At 33.6% G+C, this 21,742-nt stretch overlaps 1 protein-coding gene across 5 annotated transcripts in view; it reads right to left on the reverse strand.

The window, feature by feature from the left end:
* Nucleotides 1-21,742, reverse strand: part of LOC118204559 (MAM and LDL-receptor class A domain-containing protein 1-like) — a 149,080-nt gene that overhangs the window by 38,189 nt on the left and 89,149 nt on the right. For 4 of the 5 annotated variants that reach the window (XM_085812244.1, XM_085812240.1, XM_085812241.1 and 1 more), the window contains 2 exons: nt 18,453-18,482; nt 3,925-4,065 (listed from right to left, as the gene is read on the reverse strand). In XM_085812244.1, coding sequence (XP_085668370.1) covers nt 3,925-4,065; nt 18,453-18,482 — 171 coding nt within the window. The remainder of the gene's footprint in view (nt 1-3,924; nt 4,066-18,452; nt 18,483-21,742) is intronic. The other variant, XM_085812242.1, reaches the window with a different exon arrangement.

Genomic DNA, 21,742 nt, shown 5'->3' on the forward strand with positions numbered 1-21,742 from the left:
TAAAAAATGAAATAATATTATGCAGAGTAAGGCAATCAAGACTGCGTTGTGATGACAGTGAGGTTAATGTTCAAATATGAAATGGATAGTTATTTATTACATTATCAGAGAACTATTAAACTGGCTAAAATCGCTAAGAGAGGTATTGAATGCTTACCAAAATATATTAATATTAATAATAGAAATTTAAAATTGACAATGTATCCCAAAATGTGCTTCAAGTCAAAAGTTTGAAACTTTATGGTTATATGTAAATATAAAATTATGCATCCTAAAATGTTTGTAATAAGGGACGCAGACCAGGTTAAATTTTTATTAAATAAGGGTAAGGCATGCAAGGTCTGTCTGCCTAAAGGGATAGATGCCATCGTGGAGGAATTTTGAAGGAAAACTGACCATTGAGTGGGTATTAAAAAATGCATGTCATTTTCATTTATTTATATCTCTCTCTATATATATTTTTATGTAAAAATTCTGGTATATACCAAATTATTGTAAATTACGTTACTCGAAAAATATAGTAAATGAGCAGAAATTAAAAATTTGCATATGCCAAAATGAAAAATATATGTGGGTATTTATACATATCCTTACAAAAAGCATGTATCTACCTTTAACAAAATACGCAAGTATTTATTTATAAATATATTTGGAAATGAAGGATTTATTCATTCATAAACTCTCCTGTGAAAGCTACTCTGAAGAAATCTAGTTATTAAATGTATCTAAATTTATGTTTGTAAATTTTATCTAAATATATAATCAACTTAACATTTAGTTCTAAACATAAATTGAAATTCTATTGACAAATACGTTCATAAAAATATTTAAGCAAGAACTGTTCGCACTGGAAAACAATCTGTTAAAAAGTGTTGTAAAGCAAATTCTATGAGATATGTATTTAAGTAGAAAAGAAGAGTTTTTGAACATGTAATGTTGAAATTAAGGGTAAAAAATCTGATAAGTATTAAAAGAATCATTTCCTTGCATTTAATAATAACTCAGTTACGACTTTTAAATATTAAAATACTTTTTAAATATTAAAATACTTTTCCAAAATACTTTTTTTATTCCCTTTCGGATATATTCATATCTTGTCAAATAAATGGAAATCAGCAATATTTAAGATAATATTGAAATAAAAGTTGCTCTAATTTGAAATGAAGCGAACAGAGTATTGTTTATAAATTGACTCTGATTTTTGACTTGAACGTTTCCTCAAAAGCTAATAAAAATCATCTCGCATTTGAAAAAGTATTTCAAGAAGAAACTCTGTAAATACAAAAGAAATAATGCAATAAACTTTCATCCTAATTTTTGTAATCCTTAAGCGAATAAAATCGAATTGCATTAAAATTTTTTTCTAATGTAATTAACAAAAACTTGTGAAAAGCGAACATGTGTAACGAAAACATTCAAATAAAACTGTTCTGGAAAAAGTATAGCATTTAATTCCGTTAAATTGAAATGTTTAAAAATGCATTCTTTTCACATACTTAGGATTCTGAAGTACTGCAGAAAATCTTTATATTTATACGTATATTTTACGAGGCATTTACAAAATGTTTACATCCGATGATGTCAAATCCTCTTGACCTTAATATGCAAGTTACTGTGTAGAGTTATTAGGTAAATTGGAAGTCGAAAAGAGGAAAAATATGCAACCGCCTTCGCCGGGAATCGAACCACGGACCTCTGGAATACCGGCCCAGCGTGCTACCGTTACACCACGAGGGCACCCTAGGGAAGTGGGAGAAATACCTTATACTGAATGTTTTAGTCTCCACGAGAGGATCGGGGAAAACCTGTTAGGGCCTCTCCTCTTACTTCCAACCTCCATGGTTTAGCCAGGAATGACAATTAATACAGAAAACTTATAAAACTGATTTCATTTGTTTTGGAAACAATTCGCATTTCTTGATTTTTAATTTTATTGAATTCTCAATGAAAAAATAAATTTTAAATTAAAAAATAACTTATCTACTACCTTACTGAATTAATTTTAGCCTGTAGCAGAAGTGCAATGACATTTTTAATGGTTGCTTCAAAACTAGCGGAAAAGAATCATTCCATTGTACCGATTCCTTTTACAGAATCCTATGACCATTTTAATTATAAAGCGGGGGATAAGTCATGTCTTATTCCCCGATTTAATAAAATTATAAAATGTCTTTATTTAGATAATAATTCTAACTGCTTTTTCCGCGTAAATATTCTCTGAAAATTTTCTAGCAATATTTACTTAGACAATACGTTTATTAATATTTACTTAGCCTAGAATTATTTACTTGGACAATACATTCACTTATATTAATATTCATCGAAATTCAGTTGCTCTAGCTGGCAGATGTACAAGGGGAAAGGACACTAGAAATTTACCACTGGTCGTACAAGTATAGTCTTGCCTCACTAACTGCGCAATTCAACCCTAATTTTGAGGGACAACCGCCTGAGGATGCGAAGGTTTTTTAGGAGTCTTCCCTACCAGACAACCTGTCGAGAGTTTTTCCTGTTTCAGCTCACTGTATACAGGGTGAGCACCAAAACAGTCCCCGATTTCAAGGTGTCATAAAATTAGCAGTTACTTTGATATGTTGATAAATGTAATATCCACAACTCGGTTAAATATTTTTCATTTCTTTTCTTTACAGAATCGCTACGCATGACTTCGACTGCTAGAGGGCAGTGCCATCGAAAATGGCGTTCACCCCGCAGCAACGAAGCTGGTGTGTGTTACAATTTGCAAAAACAAGCAGTGTTGTGAGAGCGCAGTGTGAGGTCAAACGAAACTTTGATGTCGATCCGCCTACACACAAATCCATCTTGAAGAGGCATAAAACATTTAGTGAGACAGAGTGCATTTGTGATAAAAGAAAAGGGCATTCTGTCTCGGAAGAAATTGCTACCCCAACTCTGGATGATCTTCAAGAAAGCATCAGTTCTGTTGTCAATTCCATCATACCGGATATGCTTCACAACATGTGGTTGGAACTGAATTACCGCATCGATGTTTCCCGCTTAACAGGTGGCGCACACATCGAGTGTTTGTGATTCAAATCAATGCCACCAAAAAGTTTACGACTTTATGTGTTAAAAATTTGGGCAAGACAGTCCTTTCGGTATTAAAGTTATCGTCTTTCGAAACGGGGGACTGTTTTTGTGCTCACCTTGTATCTTGAGTGCTCTCTTGCCACACAGGTTGCTTTATGGAGTTTACTGCAGAGCACACTAGGGCCATCTTCCTAAGGAGAAAGATGCCTTCGTTGAGACTTTCTAACAGAAAGTGGCTCATATACACGTTACACATGATCAAAAACACGAAAAAAGGATTGAAGATCATCATCTTTAGCAGTTTTGACCTGGGTTTGATTGCACCGCATTCGTCTGCAATCAAACCCAGGTCAAAACTGCTAGAGTTTAGCAACCTCAGTGTTTATCGGCGGCTGATGGGTTCTTGCCGTACAGACGCTTACAAAAAAACTATGCCTTCTTCGGCATTCAAGCTCGGGTTCATCGGTATCGCAATCACTATACGGGCTGGGCGGCCATCATTCTAGCAGTGGTTTCGCTGTTAAGAATCTAGTCCACCCAGAGGCGTAGGTAGGGTTTTCAGCTCCCGGGGACAACTGAAGATTTTGAGTCCCTTTCTGTGTACCAAGAACGGAAAACATTTCATTCTGCAATTTCATCACATCAATTTGGCGCCCCTTGGATGCTGCGCCCGGGGACAGATGTCCTCCATTGCCCCACCCTAGCTACGCCACTGAGACCACCTAACAGGAATGACTGTTCTGGCAGCAAATATAACGGCAGTTCATTCCTTTACGCGGTTTCGAAGATTAATTTTGTTACATAATTTTTGCACTGATATTTTTTTGTTCTTGTTAGTTACGTTTTCACACGCTCTCCCTGATACCATCTTACCTTCGTTTGTACCTTTCGTATGATCAGTTGATGGTCCCGATACACTGTAACTGTACTGCCTTGCCCAATCGAAATCATCAAGAGCGTCTATAGGAAGAGCGTTTGTCCACCCGCATGAATCTTCTTCAAAAGTACAGTCACCTAATAAGGAAAAGAATAAAATTTGTTCACATACTTGAAATTCATGCCATAGGATATTTTTAATTTTTATGTAATCTTAAAACTATACTGCAGCTAATGTGGCAATTGCATTTTAGATTTGCTAATGTCAGGTTCCTGCGAGTCATATTTTCTTTTATAACAGGGTTTCTTAAACTCTTTTCAGTCTTTTTATCACAGAGCTTTTTTGGCGACCCGCAGGACTCCCATAATTTTTACAAAACTTTTGTGAGACCCCATAAGTATTGAGCAAATCCGACACACGCGTGAGTGAAACTGTCAATTTTTTCACTTGTACTGTAATATACTATTGCAGTTTTTAGGTCACTAACTTTAATTTCTAATTTTAAGACATAGAACAATGTGAAAATTTTAAATAAGTAACAGACGAAATGACAGTGTCACGTGCAAAGCGAGGAAAATAAACTTTTATATTAAAAAAATACATCGAAACGTTTTAGTTTTTTTTTCCCTTTGTATTGTCTTTATTTTCAGATACATTGTGTAAAAATATTTGGTAATTGTAAAATTATAATATGTTAAATATTGTTACGTTATTTTCTTCCTTCACGTTCGTAGATTTGGAGTGAATAACGACGACACTTGATGAAGTATCGAAACCCACTTTATTTACCAATATTCTCAGGACAGCTCCAAATTCAGGTTTTACAGTCGTCGAACTGTTATAAACACGCTGACATGTTCAGCGACACAGCCTTCACACTGTCAGACAATGGTGGAGACAGCTTCACTGCAAAGCACCAGAGTACAGCTCCCGACTCTGGTCGTTCTCGGAGCTCCACGTGCTCTCGAGACAACTCCATGCGATGACTCGACGACCAACTCGGCGCTAGGCTTCGAGACACTCGCTCAATGACTGTTTATCAGCTCGCTAGACGAGGCACACACTAACTGACTGCAGACCAGCAGGGTTTATATAGCTTTCGGCTTGTATTCGAGAACATTCTGGGTTAAACCGGTAAGAATTCGTTGCAGAAGATTCTCCATCCGTCCATGGTATATCGCCAATTTTTTCGCCAAACGAGCGATTTCTCGTCAAATGTGGCAACCCTTCCTTCCCCTTGCCATTTTATGGCAACCCTAAAACTGCTTTGCGGGGAAGCCATCTCACCGCGTCTGTACATTTAGTAACAATATCAAATCTGCTAAAATTTTTGGTAACCTATAGTTTAAGAAACCCTGTTTTATAAGAAAGTATTTAAAAATATAAAAATTCTTACATATTTGGGGGGGGAAGAGATCTGATTAGGGTGCTAAATTTTAATCACTAACTGAATCCAGATTTGAACTGCCAGTGTTGAATGAATATAAACGTCATTTATTATTTAAAGCTATTTGAAATATAACTCGGTCGATAAATGAACTGCAGTCGAATTTATACGATGCTATTTGAATGGTGTCTGGTCGAGATGCCACTGTGCCGATTACAAAACCTAGAAATGAAGTGAATTTCAATTGCTGTTATCAAAAAAGATAATGACATTTTAACCAGAAACATACTTCATGATTTGTAAAGCAATTTGTCAAAGATCTAGATTCAAAGCCTGTTCAACAATGACTTGAATATTTTAAAAAATTAATATATTTTTCTGAAGATATTTTCACAATATTGTTGCGCGCGTAGGGGTTTGTAGTAGATTGGATGTACAAGTCCGATAAAAGGTTGATAAAATGTATTCTTATCAAAAGAAATATATCAAAACGTTGAAATTTTCTTCAGAGATATTCGTACAAGTGTTCACAATACCACGCAGTACAATCAGTAGTTATACTTTAAACTATTAAAAACGTTAAAATACAAAGCAGTGCAAAGTGTTATCTAAAGAGAAAGCTAATCCGGATATCTCACTTCACATGGATTTAAAGTAATAAAAGAACAAAATTACGGTTACAGTTAGCATAGTACTCAATTACATTTATTCAGTTTCTATACAAATTAAAAAGATACCTATTTATTAAAAGTTAAATGCACGTGCTCCTGTATTTTTACTTTTCCGACATAGCTTTATCTCAAAATTTGTCTCGCGCTGCGTGGCACGCGGAAAGACAATTTAAATTGCAGTTTTATAAAAATATCTAAATACATAATCCGTAAAAATATTTTTGTAAAGAATATTTTTATTTTTCAGAACAATATTTTGGAATGTAAACATTATAAACAATCATAGGTACTATTCCATTTTGAGGACCGTAAAAAATCGCCAAACTATTGTTGATGCCAGTGCTGCCAAAAATAATTGCGGCAAGAAAGGAAGTATAATAGTAAATAACTATTTAAAATTGTTTTAATTTAGATGAAAGGTTAATTTCATACAATACTTTATTATTATAATTTATATATAAAAAAGGCTAAACATAACTGAATGGAAGTATAAGAGTAAATAACTATTTCAGATCATTATTATAATTTATATAAAAAAAGGCTAAATATAACTGAATGGGTTCCTGCATCGCTATTTCGCTACCGAGTTATCGCTAAAGCATAATTTCATCTCGTTGGTTGTTCAAACATAATTTTCTATAATGAATGATGCCTTTTCTTCGAAAAAATTCTATTGCAGACTTTTCGTCATGGGCAATTCCCAAATTGTCAAATCCGTAGGATATCAAAAGAGGATTTAATAATTAAACTAGTATTTCAATGGAGTCTATATATAGATATATAGAACTATTTAAACTTACGCAATTTGAAATCAGCGCGTACGCTAGATTTGGCTCGCTGTTAAATGGGTCCATTTGCTAGATTTGGCGTTTTTTGCGCATACATTTTCGCTGCAATTTTTTACGGTCCTCAAAACGGAATTGTACCCAATCATATATTATTGAAATATTACAAACTATTGTAAACACTATTTGATGATTTTTCAGAATTGCCTGAGTGGCACCGAGTACTTGCAATACAGATTTAAATTTGTGTAAACGAAACTTTCTGAAATAAGGGAAAATACGAAATATGAAGCTGCAGGGTGGTCACAGCAAAACATCCCCGATATGTGAACACCTTGCAGCCTATCCGTTCAACCAACTGAAATGAAATTTCACGTATTTTATTATAAGGTATGCTCTCGAAATTGTGATAATTTAAAACAAGACAGCTTTCACGGTCTCTTTTACCCTATACAAATTTATCAGCTCACTGAAAACCCATACATGCCTTTGGGGCGATACACGCACGAGGCAAATGGGTAGCATGAAACACCTGCAAAGAAGAGCATTAAGGGCCAATAACAACACAAAAGAGGAGAGCGTAAACAATTTTATAGTAATTACAGGTTTTCAACCTGGCTAACTTCTCAGACGATAACGCGTTGCATACGAGAAATTGTTGACAACAATGACGACAGTAACAGTGCAGAAAGAATCTGTACAATGTCGCGTTTTATGACATCCTTCAATTCTGAAAAAAAAAAAAAAAAAAAAAAAAAAAAAAAAAAAAAAAAAAAACTCGTGGATTTGATGTGTACACATTAAATTTCAGATAACCCCAGAGCCAGAAATCCATCGAAGTAAGACCGGTGGACACGAAACGGGAAAGTTATGGGAGATGACTATCTTGTGCATATTGAAAACTTACCAATTCCGATAAAATAGTTTCTTGTCCTCTCGCGCTGGCATTGGCCCTTTGCAAATATTTTAGGCCAACAGTTTTCATATGCTTTTCCAGTGCGCTTTGCGCAGGAAAAAAGTGGGTGCTGCTAAACGAAAATTTCGGAATTTCTTCACTGTAACCGCAACTGTGAGAGTTGCGCTTTTTTAAAACTATCAGAATCTCGAACTCATACCTTCAAATAACTGAAACTTCGTTTTGACTGGGTTGACGCGTAGTTCGTTACGGGTTCCTATATACCGGTGAATTTACGACCACCCTTCACATTTAGCCTTTAGAGATGTGAAGAATTTCCGTTTCCTTCTCGCTCAGATGAAGTTACAGTGTACGCTATATATCAGGGATGGCCAAAGCTCAATACGATAGGAGAGCCTCATGATAGATTTTATGAACGTTCGAAAGCCGCCAAGTCCAAATTTATATAGTTTCAAAAATAATAAGACGAGTTTTGAAAATTGTTGCGTTTTTTTTTTACACCAGTTGTTACGTTATTTCTTCCTTTAGTACGTTCGTTACGGGTTCTCGGATTTGGAGCAAATAACGGCGACACTACTTAAGTATCTGAACGCACTTTATTGGCCAACACAGCTCCAATAAAACGTTTACAGTCGTAGAAGAACTACTTTAAACACGCTGACACAATCAGCGACACAGCCTTCAGGTTAACAGATTATCATGGCAAAGCACCGGATTACAGCTCCCGACTCTGCTCGGTCGTTCTCGGAACTCCACGTACTCTCGAGACTTTCCAACTGGCGATACATTCGACAATACCCTAGAGTACAGCTCCCGACTCCTCCGTTCCGTCGTTCCCGGAGCTGAACACACTCTCTCTACGATGCACTAACAGACTCTTTAGGTGCACTTGACGACCCACTCGGCACTCGCTGACCGACTGTCAACTCGATAGACTCCGCACGGACTGACTAACTAACTGTCCAAGTACCAGCGGGGTTTGTATAGCTTCTGGCTTGTGTTTGAGAGCATTCTGCGCTAAACCAGTAAGAATTCGTTCCAGAAGGTTCTGAATCCGTCCATAGCATATCGCCAATTTTGTCGCCAAATTTGGCAACCCTGAATTCTTTTCCATTTTATGGCAACCCTAAACCTGCTTTAGGGGGAAGCTATCTTACCGAGCCTTGACATTTCGTAACAATATAAAGAAACTGTTGAAGTAAATTAATGAATATATGATTAACATGAATAAATATATCTACTGTTTCATGTTCAGAAAAGTTATGTCCCATTACTACACCGCAGTACTAAGGGCTGAAAAATTTTATATATGCCGGGCAGCAAACTGCCTTTAACTCAAACCTTATGCAGAAAACTGCATTAGGTTTAACGTAGTGCAAGGTTTAAAGAAAGAAGGTGATAAAAAAGAAATGGAAAAATACGAGAAACTATCACAAGCTAAAGAGATTTCACCAATATTAATATTCCGATTTTGACAAACTGCGGAGTAGAGAGAGAGACGTTTCTGATGGATCGAAAAGACTGATTCCCAATTGCTTGATGCAAACGTTATTGATATGACGATTTGATGATTATGGTGAAAGGTCTCTATCTGGAATAACAATATTTGATAAAATGTGAATTAAATATTTTGACTAAAATATAAATTGTAGTCAAACAAGTGATTCTTCCCACGACACCAAATATTTCAGCATCCACAACCATTGGTGAAATAAATTATCTCTGCCCAAGATTACCAAGGAATTATTACCGAAGATTGAGTTTCATGTGGGAAAAATGTTAAGCATATTATTGAGAATGGTTGCAAAATCTGTGAAGCAACTTCATAAAATTGCCCGACTTGCTTAGAGAGAAAATTAATTTTGAAAGAGTTCCTTAGAAAAGTGAGACGTCTCCTAACGGAGTAAAAGGGTGACGGTTCATTCCACCAAAAATAAAGTTCTCGTAAAATTCTTCCACAAATTAAATAAGCTCTATATGAATTGGCAAGGGGAAACAGGTTTCTTAAGCAGTTACTTACACCATTCAAGAGCTAAATAAAAGTAATACCCCCTACAAGGAATAGCAAATCTTCCAGTGGATCACAGCAATTGTGATCAATGGTATCACATAGGAATGTAAGCAAATACTGCCTGATGTAAAATTAAAGTAAAATTATTAGGGAGAATACTTAAATAAAAATATTAGCATTGCGTTTTAGACCAATTTCGTATTAGTGTATTCCGATGAAAATTACCTGCTCAAAAAGTAATTACCAGAAATGGAATTATTTGTAATTTTACGCATTTGTTGCTCTGACTATAAGCCAGGAATCAGTTTGATATCTATCAAATTTTTACATACATAATGTCAAATTAAATTCGCAATTAATAAAGAAACGTGGTATTGCCTAATATATATTTAAAATTCCATTTATATTAAAAAATTAAACTATATTTCTTCAAAACAAGTCGTATTTCAGATGTCGAAGAATTGCAAGTAGCTTGCGAGCCACAGTTAAGATGTCGGATAACCGTATGCTGCTCGGCAAGCCGCAATTTTGCCAGGTCTGCTATATATTGACAGCGGAATTTTAGCTGTTTTTGCGGATGAAAAAAAAAAGGTTTTCGGTAAATTGAACAAGCGTTGAAAGCTCGCATGTAATAGCTTACACTAACTGCTTATTAGGTGATTGAGCGTTCGCAGAGAAAATTGAAACCATTACTTGAAACCTAAAGATGGTGATAACCGTATATTGCTATACAAGTTTTTAGTTTGTGTGTGAGAATTGAAACGGTTTTCCTTTCTTGGCTGTGTTTTCTATCTTGGGTATTTTTCCGTTTCGCCGGCGAAAATCTCGCCAAGCAGACTTTATTGGCGACAACACACAGTATACAGATAAAAATATTAACAAATGTTAATTCCAATAATTTTTTTTTTTATTTTGAAGGCGTAAATATTTTAATATCGTTTAAAACTTTTTTCAAATGGGTCTTATGTGTCCTTTCGCCACATAAATTCGGCGATGTAACTATCCAGATGATGACGTGCCGTTTCTCTGTGTTTCTTATTCCGCCCATCGACATTTTATTTTTTGTGTGTGCGTTCCAGTTTCCGGATCGGCAAAATTGTATTGAAATGTTCGAAACTTTCCTCTTCCAGTTTTGGCCCACCAGCGGCCGAGCGGTAAAGTCGCTGAACACTGGTAGTTCGGTCCGGGGTTCGAATCCCGCGAACGGGCTGGCTGCATGGGCGGTTTCGTGGTTTTCCCCATGTGTAACGTGTATGAGTCAAGTTTCCCTTAGAAAGTCCTCCGCGAAGGCATCCCTCCCATTAGGCAGATAGCCCTAGTGTGCTTTGCCATAATTAAATAAACCAAAGCAAACCTCTTCCAGTTTTTCAGAGGAAACATTCGTTTGTTTCACAACAAACTCCACCAAAGATCCACTGTCGTAGAAGCCGTCCCGCGTTGTTTTTGCGCTACATAATCTGATTCTCCGAGTAATTACCTACATTAATTTCAAGTTAAATCTTACTATGGAATACGAGTTTAAATTCAAGAATTATTTCAATATTATAATTTAAAAATTCTATGTAGTTGCATGCCAATATTGAAAGAAACGATCAATCTGATAAGAAATAGCAGCGACTTGTGTTGGAAATGTGGCGTGAAAGTTTATCAGCGAGGATATTCCGTTTGGCATCGGTTGTACCATTTTTGGCGAGTTTATCGCTTGCGCCGGCGAAACGGAAAAGTACCAAATAACGTATTGTAACAGCTTTAAATAATATTAAAATCTTGTAGTTTAAATAATTTAAATAGATCAACATTAAGGTATTTGTGAATGGCAATATTTGAAACCACACTCTAGTGCCACGTGCGACTCTCTCACGAAGAATGTAATTTATTTTTAAATGTTAGAATATGTTTTCTCTTCTTGTTTGTATGTCGCCTTTTTGAGTGTTAAATAAAAGTTATTGCTGTGTTCCATCATTGGAGTTGCTTCATATCGCCAAAGAAGCATCACAGTCATAATTATTTTGGAGGCACCGACCGAGATCGAATAATCGTAGTATTTTTATTTTACTAGTTCATCACTGAACATAATATTAGTGATACCATATTATTACTTCCTATTGATATTAAATTGTCTTATTTTATTAGTTCATCACTGAACGTAACTTCCTGTTGATATTGAATTGCCTTATTTTATTAGTTCATCACTGAACATAATATTAGTGATACCAAGTTATCAATTCCTGTTAATATTGAATTGACTTATTTTATTAGTTCATCACTGAACGTAATATTAGTGATACCAGGTTATTACTTCCTGTTAACACTAAACTGCCTTATTTTATTAGTTTATCACTTGAACGTAAACTTAGTGATACCATTTTAATGCCGTTTCTACTAGAGCTCAAAGGAAGAGAAAAATAGCTGAAGAGCAGATCTTGGAACCGCTGAAGAAAGAAAATAAAGCATCCAGAGATGTATTTGAAGAAGTTAAATCACCGGAATTAAACGTGGAAGATTTTCACGAAAATTTGAAAAACAATAAAGAAATTAATATTGAGAATTATATTTTTTCGATTTAATATCAAAGCCGCTACTAATAGACGAAGAAAACTATCGAAAACAAAAGAAAATTGAATATTATCCGAAAGGCACAAATGAACTAAGGAAAGGCTTTGTTGTGAATTATAGCCGAGGAACTGATCCAACATGGAAGAGATCTAGGCACCGTCCAAAAAAAAAAAAAAAAAAAAAAAAAAAAGGAAGACTAATTTGAACACTGTCCATTTTCTTCCTATTTAAATGTGGTGTAAAAATATTTGTTCAAAACTTAAAAATTTTGGCCTGAAGTTTGGAAACTTATTAGAGAAGTTACCTTTTCTCTTTAAGCAAATGAGCAAGCTCAGCTTATTAAACTGTCGAATTTTACAGAACTTTTACCTTCAGAAAAAGTCTCTCCGTTGGGGAAGAGGTTGTAACAGCTTTGAATAATATTAAAATCTTGTAGTTTAAATAATTTAAATAGATCAACATTAAGGTATTTGTGAATGGCAATATTTGAAACCAGACTCGAGTGCCACTTGCGACTCTCGCACGAAGAATGTAATTTATTTTTAAATGTTAGAATATGTTTTCTCTTCTTGTTTGTATGTCGCCTTTTTGAGTGTTAAATAAAAGTTATTGCTGTGTTCCATCACTGGAATTGCTTCATATCGCCAAAGAAGCATCACAGTATTTTCAAAAGATGCACATGCTGAGCCTGTTTTCTTCATAAGGTTAATACCGGTTGTAATATTTTCCTATTTAATTTTAACAATTATATGTATTTATCGCCTTTGACACTGGAAAGGCAACGCCATATTTGTATCGTGCAAGTGTTGCTGAGCAACGTCAGAAAATCTTTAAAAATGTTATTCTGAAAGTTTACCATTTTGTACGTGAGTTAAAAGTTTCTTTAGATAATGAAATTGTAATAAAAAGGTGGAGTGTGATGCTGTGATGGATAGAATTTTATTTTAAACTAGCAGCTACGCGGCTAGCCTCGTCCGGCTTTTAAATGTACCGGAAAAATGCCTAAATGGAAAACCAAACGTTAAATTTAAAACTGCGCAGAATTTTACTCTGCAGAACAACTTCATTAAAAATACCGACAAATTAAAAAAGTATTACATATAACAAAATACAATGAAATAAGCAATACAAATATTAGTTATGCTAATAAATAAATTAACTAACTTCCCGCTGCTAAGTCTTAAGAATTCAAATGGTATATAGGAAGATGAGAACATTGTTTCCTTAAAAGTCATGCAAAACCTTTTATATAATTAAAATTATATATAATTAGAACATAATATAAAAAATGACAATGAAATAAGCAATAAATATCATATTTTCAAGAGAAAACAGCAGTCCGGTATCCAAAGCAATGAATGGAAAACTGTTACAAAACCACATTTCTAAAAAAATGAAACTACCACCAGAAAGCAATAACCTATCAAAATTGTGCTTTATGGATGACATAATTCAAAATATACAAACATCTTTGCCATTAGCTAATAAAGAGAGAGAGGGAAAAAAATTCTTTCTGTTGTGCCTTGTGAGACACATGCGCGTCAGACTAAGAAGATTGCGATGTGCGTGTTGCCTGTCCAAAAGGTTTGGTTTGGTTTATTTAAGGGGGCTCATACACCTTAAACCCCTTATGCTCTTCGAATATGTGACTGTTGCCAGAATTGGAATATTTTATTTATTTTAAAAGCAATTACTCCCAACTTTTTACAGCTGACTACATAGTATAGCTGCTTTGGAAATTAGTAATCAAAAAGTTTGTGTTGCCACAAATATTTTTGTTATTTAATCCCATTTGTGACAAAATTTTTCGTTGCGTTTCCACTTTGCGCGCATAATATTTTAAAAATGGCTAACGGTACATACTTGAAATTGGATGGAATTCTTTGTATGGGCACTATTTTCTAACTGAACCAAAAATCTGATAAATATTTTAATATTAGAAAATTTTAGGCACGAAAATATTACAGAATATCTTTAATAAAATACATTTTATAAACTCAGCTCCAAATAAAATAAAAATTTAACATGAAATTCTTAGAATTTTTGATTTACAGTAGTTTCCAAATGTTATTAAAGTTATATATTAAATATGGAACTAAATTATGCAACAGAATGTTTTAAACTGTGCGCGCAAGGTGGAAACATGATGAAAGATTTTGTCAGAAAGCGCATTAAATTATAAAAATATTTGTGGCAACACAAACTTTCTGATGGCTATTTCAGAAAGCAGCCATATTATGTAGTCAGCTGTAAAAAGTTGAAAGTAATTGATTTTAAAATAAATAAGTTATCCCGATTCTTGCAACAGTCACATATTCGAAGATCTTATGGGTTTTAAGGTGTATGAGTCCCCTTAATTACGACAAAGCACACTAGGGCTATCTGCCTAAGGATGCTTTCGTGGAGGACTTTCTAAGGGAAACTGGCTCGTACACACGTTACACGTGGAAAAACCACGAAAACGCCCATGCAGCCAGCCCGTTAGCGGGATTCGAACCTCGGACCGAACTACCATTGTTCAGCGACTTTACCGTTCGGCCGCTTGTGGGCCTCAAAAATCAAAAGGAAAAAAGCATCAGTTTACCTCGTATTTTCAACAGTCTGAATGAAAAACTGTTGCCGAAACCACAGTTCTAAAAGAAGGAAACCATTTAAAATGATGAGATAAAATCGAAAAGATAAAATAAAAAAATCCGATTCGAACTTTGAAAAAAATCGCTTCGAGGTGCACTGGCTCTTGTCTAGATGCATCTGTATACCAAATTTTGTAGCCCCCCCCCCCGGGTTTATTAGCTTACGCGCAGCACGAACGAAAGGCACACAGACTCTTTTTATTATATGTAGAGATTATCTATCTCCGTGAAGTGAGAATAAAATTTATGTTTTACTAAGAATCTCATCCACTATTTCGTTAAATACTGCTTCAAAAACGTTACACTGTATAGCTTACTCTAAAAGGGTCTCTTTGTAGAATTAGACAAAGTCTGGTATCGTCTTTACTTTTCAGTTCTAGAATACTAAATAAATACTGCAACGTAAAGCATTTGTTTTGTAACCTGGAACTGAAGTTCAAATAAACTGTCAATAAAATTAATTTCAGCTTTTCGCAGCTGGTCAAAGAGTCAACAATGGTTCAAAGTATTCTACAAGTCAAAGTTTGATTTTTAAAGCCGAATAACTTGGCTCCGTAATTCTACGAATACTAATGGAAATGAGGAGTTTAACTATAGCGGCATGAAGTTGCTAGTCATTTATCTTAAATGTTTGCTCCTATTTCATTTACATGTTCTGACGGAGTAGATTAAAATAGTAAAAAGCGAGGTTAGATTCACAACATAAGAAATAATGTGGTAATTATAAAGTCCACGCACCGTTGAATGATCCTTCAAGAATTTTTAGCTCCGTTGTTCTATTCCTTGTGCCAGTTAAAAATTCGATTTTTTTCAACGTTCATGAAACACTCTAAAGGCAACCTTCTCAGCCACTACTATTTTCTGCATAATGCTTTTATCGCAAACTTTCCCCACCGTTACCCAAAATTTTTCTTTTCCAGTTATTTAACCAAGCACAAAATATCAACGCTAAGTTCTCTTCGGGTTTGTTTATCTATCGTTCCATTGGAAAATGTCTAAAATGCTGATGCCATTTTATACGGTCTATAGTGAAATTCGTCTACTTTATTCGATGGAACAATTTATGCAGAAGAAGAGGAGCTGCATTAAACAATTACCTCATTTTTTCTCATTTGATATTCATACTTAAAATAATTTAGGGTGCTACTTTGGTTGCACGGATTTTGGCAATTTTTTGGCGATTTTCCTTTGGCGAGTAATACAACTTACGGTAAACCCATTGCTGGATAAGTTATTTATGGTAACCGATACTTTGTTGTCATTTTATTTAAAAAAAAAAAAAAAAAAAAAATCTGAAATGTTTCAGATTTTAAATTACGTCCAAAGGGGCGTTTTTTAACATTTTGTGTGTTACCTTTCTTTATTAAATATCATGTTCCTCGCACTTAAACCATAAGATCCAGTGCAACAGCAATATCGCAAAATAGTTTTAAAACGAGCATATCTTTAGAATTTCCGATACAGAGACTCACGCGCTGGAGATAAAAATGTTTTTTCTGCACAACGTTGCCATTGCTCGCTTTGAAATCCTTGAGTTTGTTAATCAAAAATTCGTCAAAGTTTTAAAAAATAGGAAATCGATCATAAAACAAATTTTAAATTTCAAATTTGGTCTTCCACATGCTCATATTCGTTGGAGGATTACGTTATTCAAAATTCGATGACTATGTACCGTTGTTTTATCACAATACGAGAAATATACATACATTTATGCAGATTTTTCATTATTTAATTTCTTCAAATATAATGCAGGACTCTAACATTTTGTGGCAACAGTTTGAAAAGTGAACCGACATTTATGAGTCCGACGCAAAATGCCAAAACGAAACTAATAATCCTTCGGGATTCAAATCCCTTTGTACTAATAATGCGTTTTATTGTGCATAAATTCCGTGTTTAAAATATTATTTATGGCTTTTAAATATTAAAAATCAATTTAATTTTGCATTTTTATTTGAAATAAAAATTTTATTGTTTATCATATTTTATGAAATTTTATGTTGTGGATGATGTAATCAATGACGTCACCTTACTTTAAAAGTAATTCGTTTTAATATGTGTAAATTTAATCTAATGTTTTAAACATTTATGGCTCTTAAATATTAAAATACAATTTAATTTTGCATTTTTTTAAAAAATGATTTTATTATGTATGAATTTTTAAATAATTTCAATTCTAACCGTGATGTAATGAGCTCTCTGATTGGTTATAGAATATTTGTGCATTAACGAGCTGTAATCAGCTCCCCGATTGGTTACTGACAATTTGTGCATTTCCGCGCCGTTTTAAAATTTAATTTATATCTTCGAATTCCTTCAAAGATGTTATCTAAATTATGATTCTGATTTTTTATTGTGGTACTTATCAGTAAACAACAGGTTAAACACTCAAAAAAATGTAAGTACATATTTTTCTTTTATTTTATAATTGTATACTTCAATTTTTGTTAAAAAAATTAATACACTATTTTCAGATATTGCTGAGATAATTATTGTCCATATGTTTTAATGTTAATTATATTCTATATAACGTATTTTAAAGTATTTGAATTTAATAATATTCTAATTCTTTTAAATGTTGGTAGGATGGTTTTTAATTCGATATTCAATTTCAGTAATATTTTAATCTAATTAAACGTTGGCCCAATGTTTTTATAACGGTGTTTTTATTCTCTTCTTTGCTATATGAAAGTAATAATAACCTTACTTTAGTATTTTATACTCATAGTAAATGTATTTATTTACACTTGCCTGCCATCTTAAAAAACGACATTTTCAACAAAAAATTAATCCATTACTTTTAACGATATTTATTTATTTATTTTTAAGTTTCGAATACTTTACTATGCGTAAAAACAGCGTTTTTCAAGATGGCTGACGTTTGTAAAAATCGCGCCAACAATTCGGCCAACGTAAATCGCTAAAAATACGTGCAACCGTCTACCAAAGTAGCACCTAATTTAGCAAGTATTTTCTTTAAATAGTTTCATTAGTTTTCTTAAATAGTTTTATTAGTTTAATTTTCTTTAAATAGTTTAATAGTTATTTAAATAGTTAATAGTTATAGTAATAAAATGTAGCAAGTATTTTCTTTAAAAATCAAACTTTGACTTGTAGATACTTTGAATCATTGCTGATTCTTTGACTAGCTGAAATTAATTTTATTAACAGTTTATTTAGTTCAGCCAATTTCGAGAAATAAAAATTCTTTTTAAAATCATTGATTTTTTTTATGAATGTGTATTTCAGTATTGCTATTGAGTTTTAACTAAATTCGTTAAAATAATGTTATATAAACTCGGACAATAGCTTAAAAAGAATGAAAATAAAGGAAACTTTCTCAATTTTAACACATATCAGTTTTAATTTCAACGCGTCTTGCAAATTTATTAAAAAACAGTGCGTAATTTTATTTGACAAAATGCGAGTATTGTACATAATTATTGCGAAGTACTACTAAAATAGTTAATGATCTTTAAAATCAGAAAATTTTCCAAAACTTGTGACAAATTCAGTATACATTGGAAAGTGACAAATTTTTAAATGCAAAATTTCTTATACTCACCAGAGTTCTTTGCAGCTGTCTGAGGAGTAACTAAAAATGAAGAAACAATAACACATTAGAGAAATATTTTTTAAAATTATAAACGATTACAAAATGCCATTTTCACAACGGAGTTTCTGATCTATTCACTATTTTTCGTCTATTCACGTCGAAATAGAATTATCTAAAAATGTAACAATGATTTTATGCTATTTCAGATAACGTGTAATCATCACTGTAAAACTTACTTTAAGCCTTATTTAGGTTAGAAGATTAAGGGGGCTCATACACCTTAAACCCCATATGATCTTCGAATATGCGACTGTTGAACGAATTGGTATATTTTTATTTATTTGAAAAGCAATTACTTCCAACTTTTTACAGCTGACTACATAATATAGCTGCTTTGGAAACTAGTAACCAGAAAGTTTGCGTTGCCACAAATATTTTTATAATTTACTCCGCTTTGCGATAAAACTTTTCGCCATATTTCCACCTTGCGCGTATGATGTTTTAAAAATGGCCAATGGTAGATACTTGAAATTTAATGGAATTCTTTACATGGGCACTATTTTTTAACTGAACTAAAAATCTGATGAGTATTTTGATATTAAAAAATTTTATGCACGAAAACACTTTTTAATAAAATATATTTCATAAACTCAACTCCAAATAAAAGAAATATTTAACATGAAATTCTTGAACTTTTTGGCTCACAGTAGTTTCCAAATGTTATAAAAAGCTATATATTAAATATGAAATTAAATTATGCAACAGAATGTTTTAAACTGTGCGCGCAAGTTGGAAACATGACGAATAATATTGTCATAAAGCGGATTAAATAATAAAAATATTTGTGGCAACACAAACTTTCTGACTACTATTACAGAAAGCAGCTATTATGTAGTCAGCTGTAAAAAGTTGGAAGTAATTGCTTTTAAAATAAATAAGTTATCCCAATTTTTGTAACAGTCACAAATTCGAAGATCATATGGGTTTTAAGGTGTACGAGTCCCCTTAAAACGAGATGCATATTTATGCCTTTTTATAATGCTGTAAACAAGATATCAGACCTGCAATACATTCAAAAGGGATTTGTGAGAATAGCGTTTACCGCAAGAAATAATACAATTGAAGTTAATTGCCTGAAAGTTTTCGCGCTGAAGAACTTGGTTCTCTTCAGCGCGAAAGTTTTCAAATTGAAGAACTTACTTGTCAGCATAAAATACTGTGCGAAAATAATACAATGAAAGGAAAGCATTTACTCTGTGCTTGCTATTAAGTTATTTGCTAACGCCATTTTCTTAGTTTTTTTTATTCTGGTTGTCTATCCCATTTCTGCGCAATACTGATAGTTCCAATAGACGACAAAAAAGCCAATAGCATGTTTCCTAATTTTCCATCAAATCCCTGAATTGCTAATCACAAACGATTTTGCAATCTGATTAATTGAAAACAAAATATTTTATTTATTCGAATTTTTGTTCAATACTAGGAGTTACAAGGCCAGCCTCCGTCTGGTTTTTAAATGTACCGGAAAAATGCCTGAAGGGAACACGAAACGTTAAATTAAAAAACTGCGCAGAATTTTACTCTGCAGAACAACTTCATAAGAAATAAAAAGTATTACATATAAGAAAATTACAATGAAATAAGCAATATTCCTTAATACAAATATTAATTATCCTAATAAATAAATTAACCAACTTCCCGTTGCCTTCTCTCGACAAACGTCCAGTATCCAAGAAAAACATTCAATTTGAAAACTGCACCGAATGATCGCCTTCATTTTTTCAAGTGGCAACAGTGTTGATTTTCGACAGTCAGCAGTCCAGTGTAGAGCTGAATTAAAAACTGTTGCCAAAACCTCATTTCCAAATGAATGAAATTATTCAAAATGATGCGATAAAATCGAAAAGATAAAAATAAACAAAAATCTGATTCGAATTTTGAAAAAATCGCTTCGAGGTGCACTGGCTTTTATCTAGAAGCACCTATATACCAAATATCGTAGCCCTGGGTCTATTTAGCTTACGCGGAGCACGAACGAAAGACACAGACTCTTTCTTTTATTATATGTAGAGATTAAATAAGAGTGTGTGTTTGTGTGTGTGTGATTATGGCAAAGCCTCGAGGGCTATCTGCCTAAGGGGAGGGATGCCTTCGTGGTGGACTTTCTAAGGCAAACTGGCTCGTATACACGTTACACATGGGGAAAACGACGAAAACGCCCATGCAGCCAGCCCGTTCGCGGGATTCGAACCTCGGACCGAACTACCAGTGTTCAGCGTCTTTAACGCTCGGCCGCAGGTGGGCCCAGTAGCTAATAATGACTTTCCTGCTTTTGATAGTTTTTTGGAAATTTGGGGTAATAGATGCGCTTCATTCAAAGTTTGCAATTTTCAAACGAAAAGAAACTGTTGGGTTGGTGTATTTAATTATGGCAAAGCACACGAGGCTATCTGCCTAAGGACTGCCCTTTCGTGGAGGACTTTCTAAAGAAACTGTTGGGAAAGGTCAAAGCATTTCTAAATTTCTTTTTAAGTATAATGAGCACCGGAATTAAAAATGCTTCATACCAATGTACAGAAATAAATTATTACTGTAATAATATCCATTTCTTCAACAAGCGTATAAAATTTTAAGAATTAAAAAGTAACGCCAAGAAACAATAATGAAAAAACTTAATTTGTTACTAAGGCAAAGTAACGCCAAGAAACAATACAGTGAAAAAACGTAATGTTTGTACGAATGTTAAAGAATAGCCTTAATAACTATCATTGTGTTGGTGGTAGTTTTTCTAAATTTAAGTGTAATATTTGCCGTCTAAATCAGAAATTTGACTAACACGTATCATCTAAACAAAAGTTGAAAATATTTAGTACCACCACTATAAAGTACTGCTACCACCACCATTCTTGAACAAAACTCAGATCGCATAAATTTACGAGTGTTAGACAAAAAACTCAATCAGGATGTTGGGGTTTAATTTTTGAATTAATAGTTAAAAATATCTTGCTACTTTGTGTACCACCTATTTTTTTTTTTTTGCGTACCATCAGTGGTACGCGTACCACCGGTTGAGAACCCCTGATCTAAACAATATGATGACAATATATTTTCCCATAGAAACAATGCATTGCTTCATAAAAACACTTTTTTTTTTACTAAAATTTAGCTAAAGAGGATTCAACTACGATCTCAAATTTCAGTGATTTAAATTTTAATGTGACATATTTTCCTGCTAGAACAAATCAAAAAGTAATACTGCATCATTCCAGTACTTGATTCGTTCTGTAAACAGCGTAGTT

Source organism: Stegodyphus dumicola, chromosome 2, assembly GCF_044657685.1.
Source record: "Stegodyphus dumicola isolate Sdum_Otavi_A_Nest chromosome 2, ASM4465768v1".
In the NCBI taxonomy this organism is placed as follows: Eukaryota; Metazoa; Arthropoda; class Arachnida; order Araneae; family Eresidae; genus Stegodyphus; species Stegodyphus dumicola.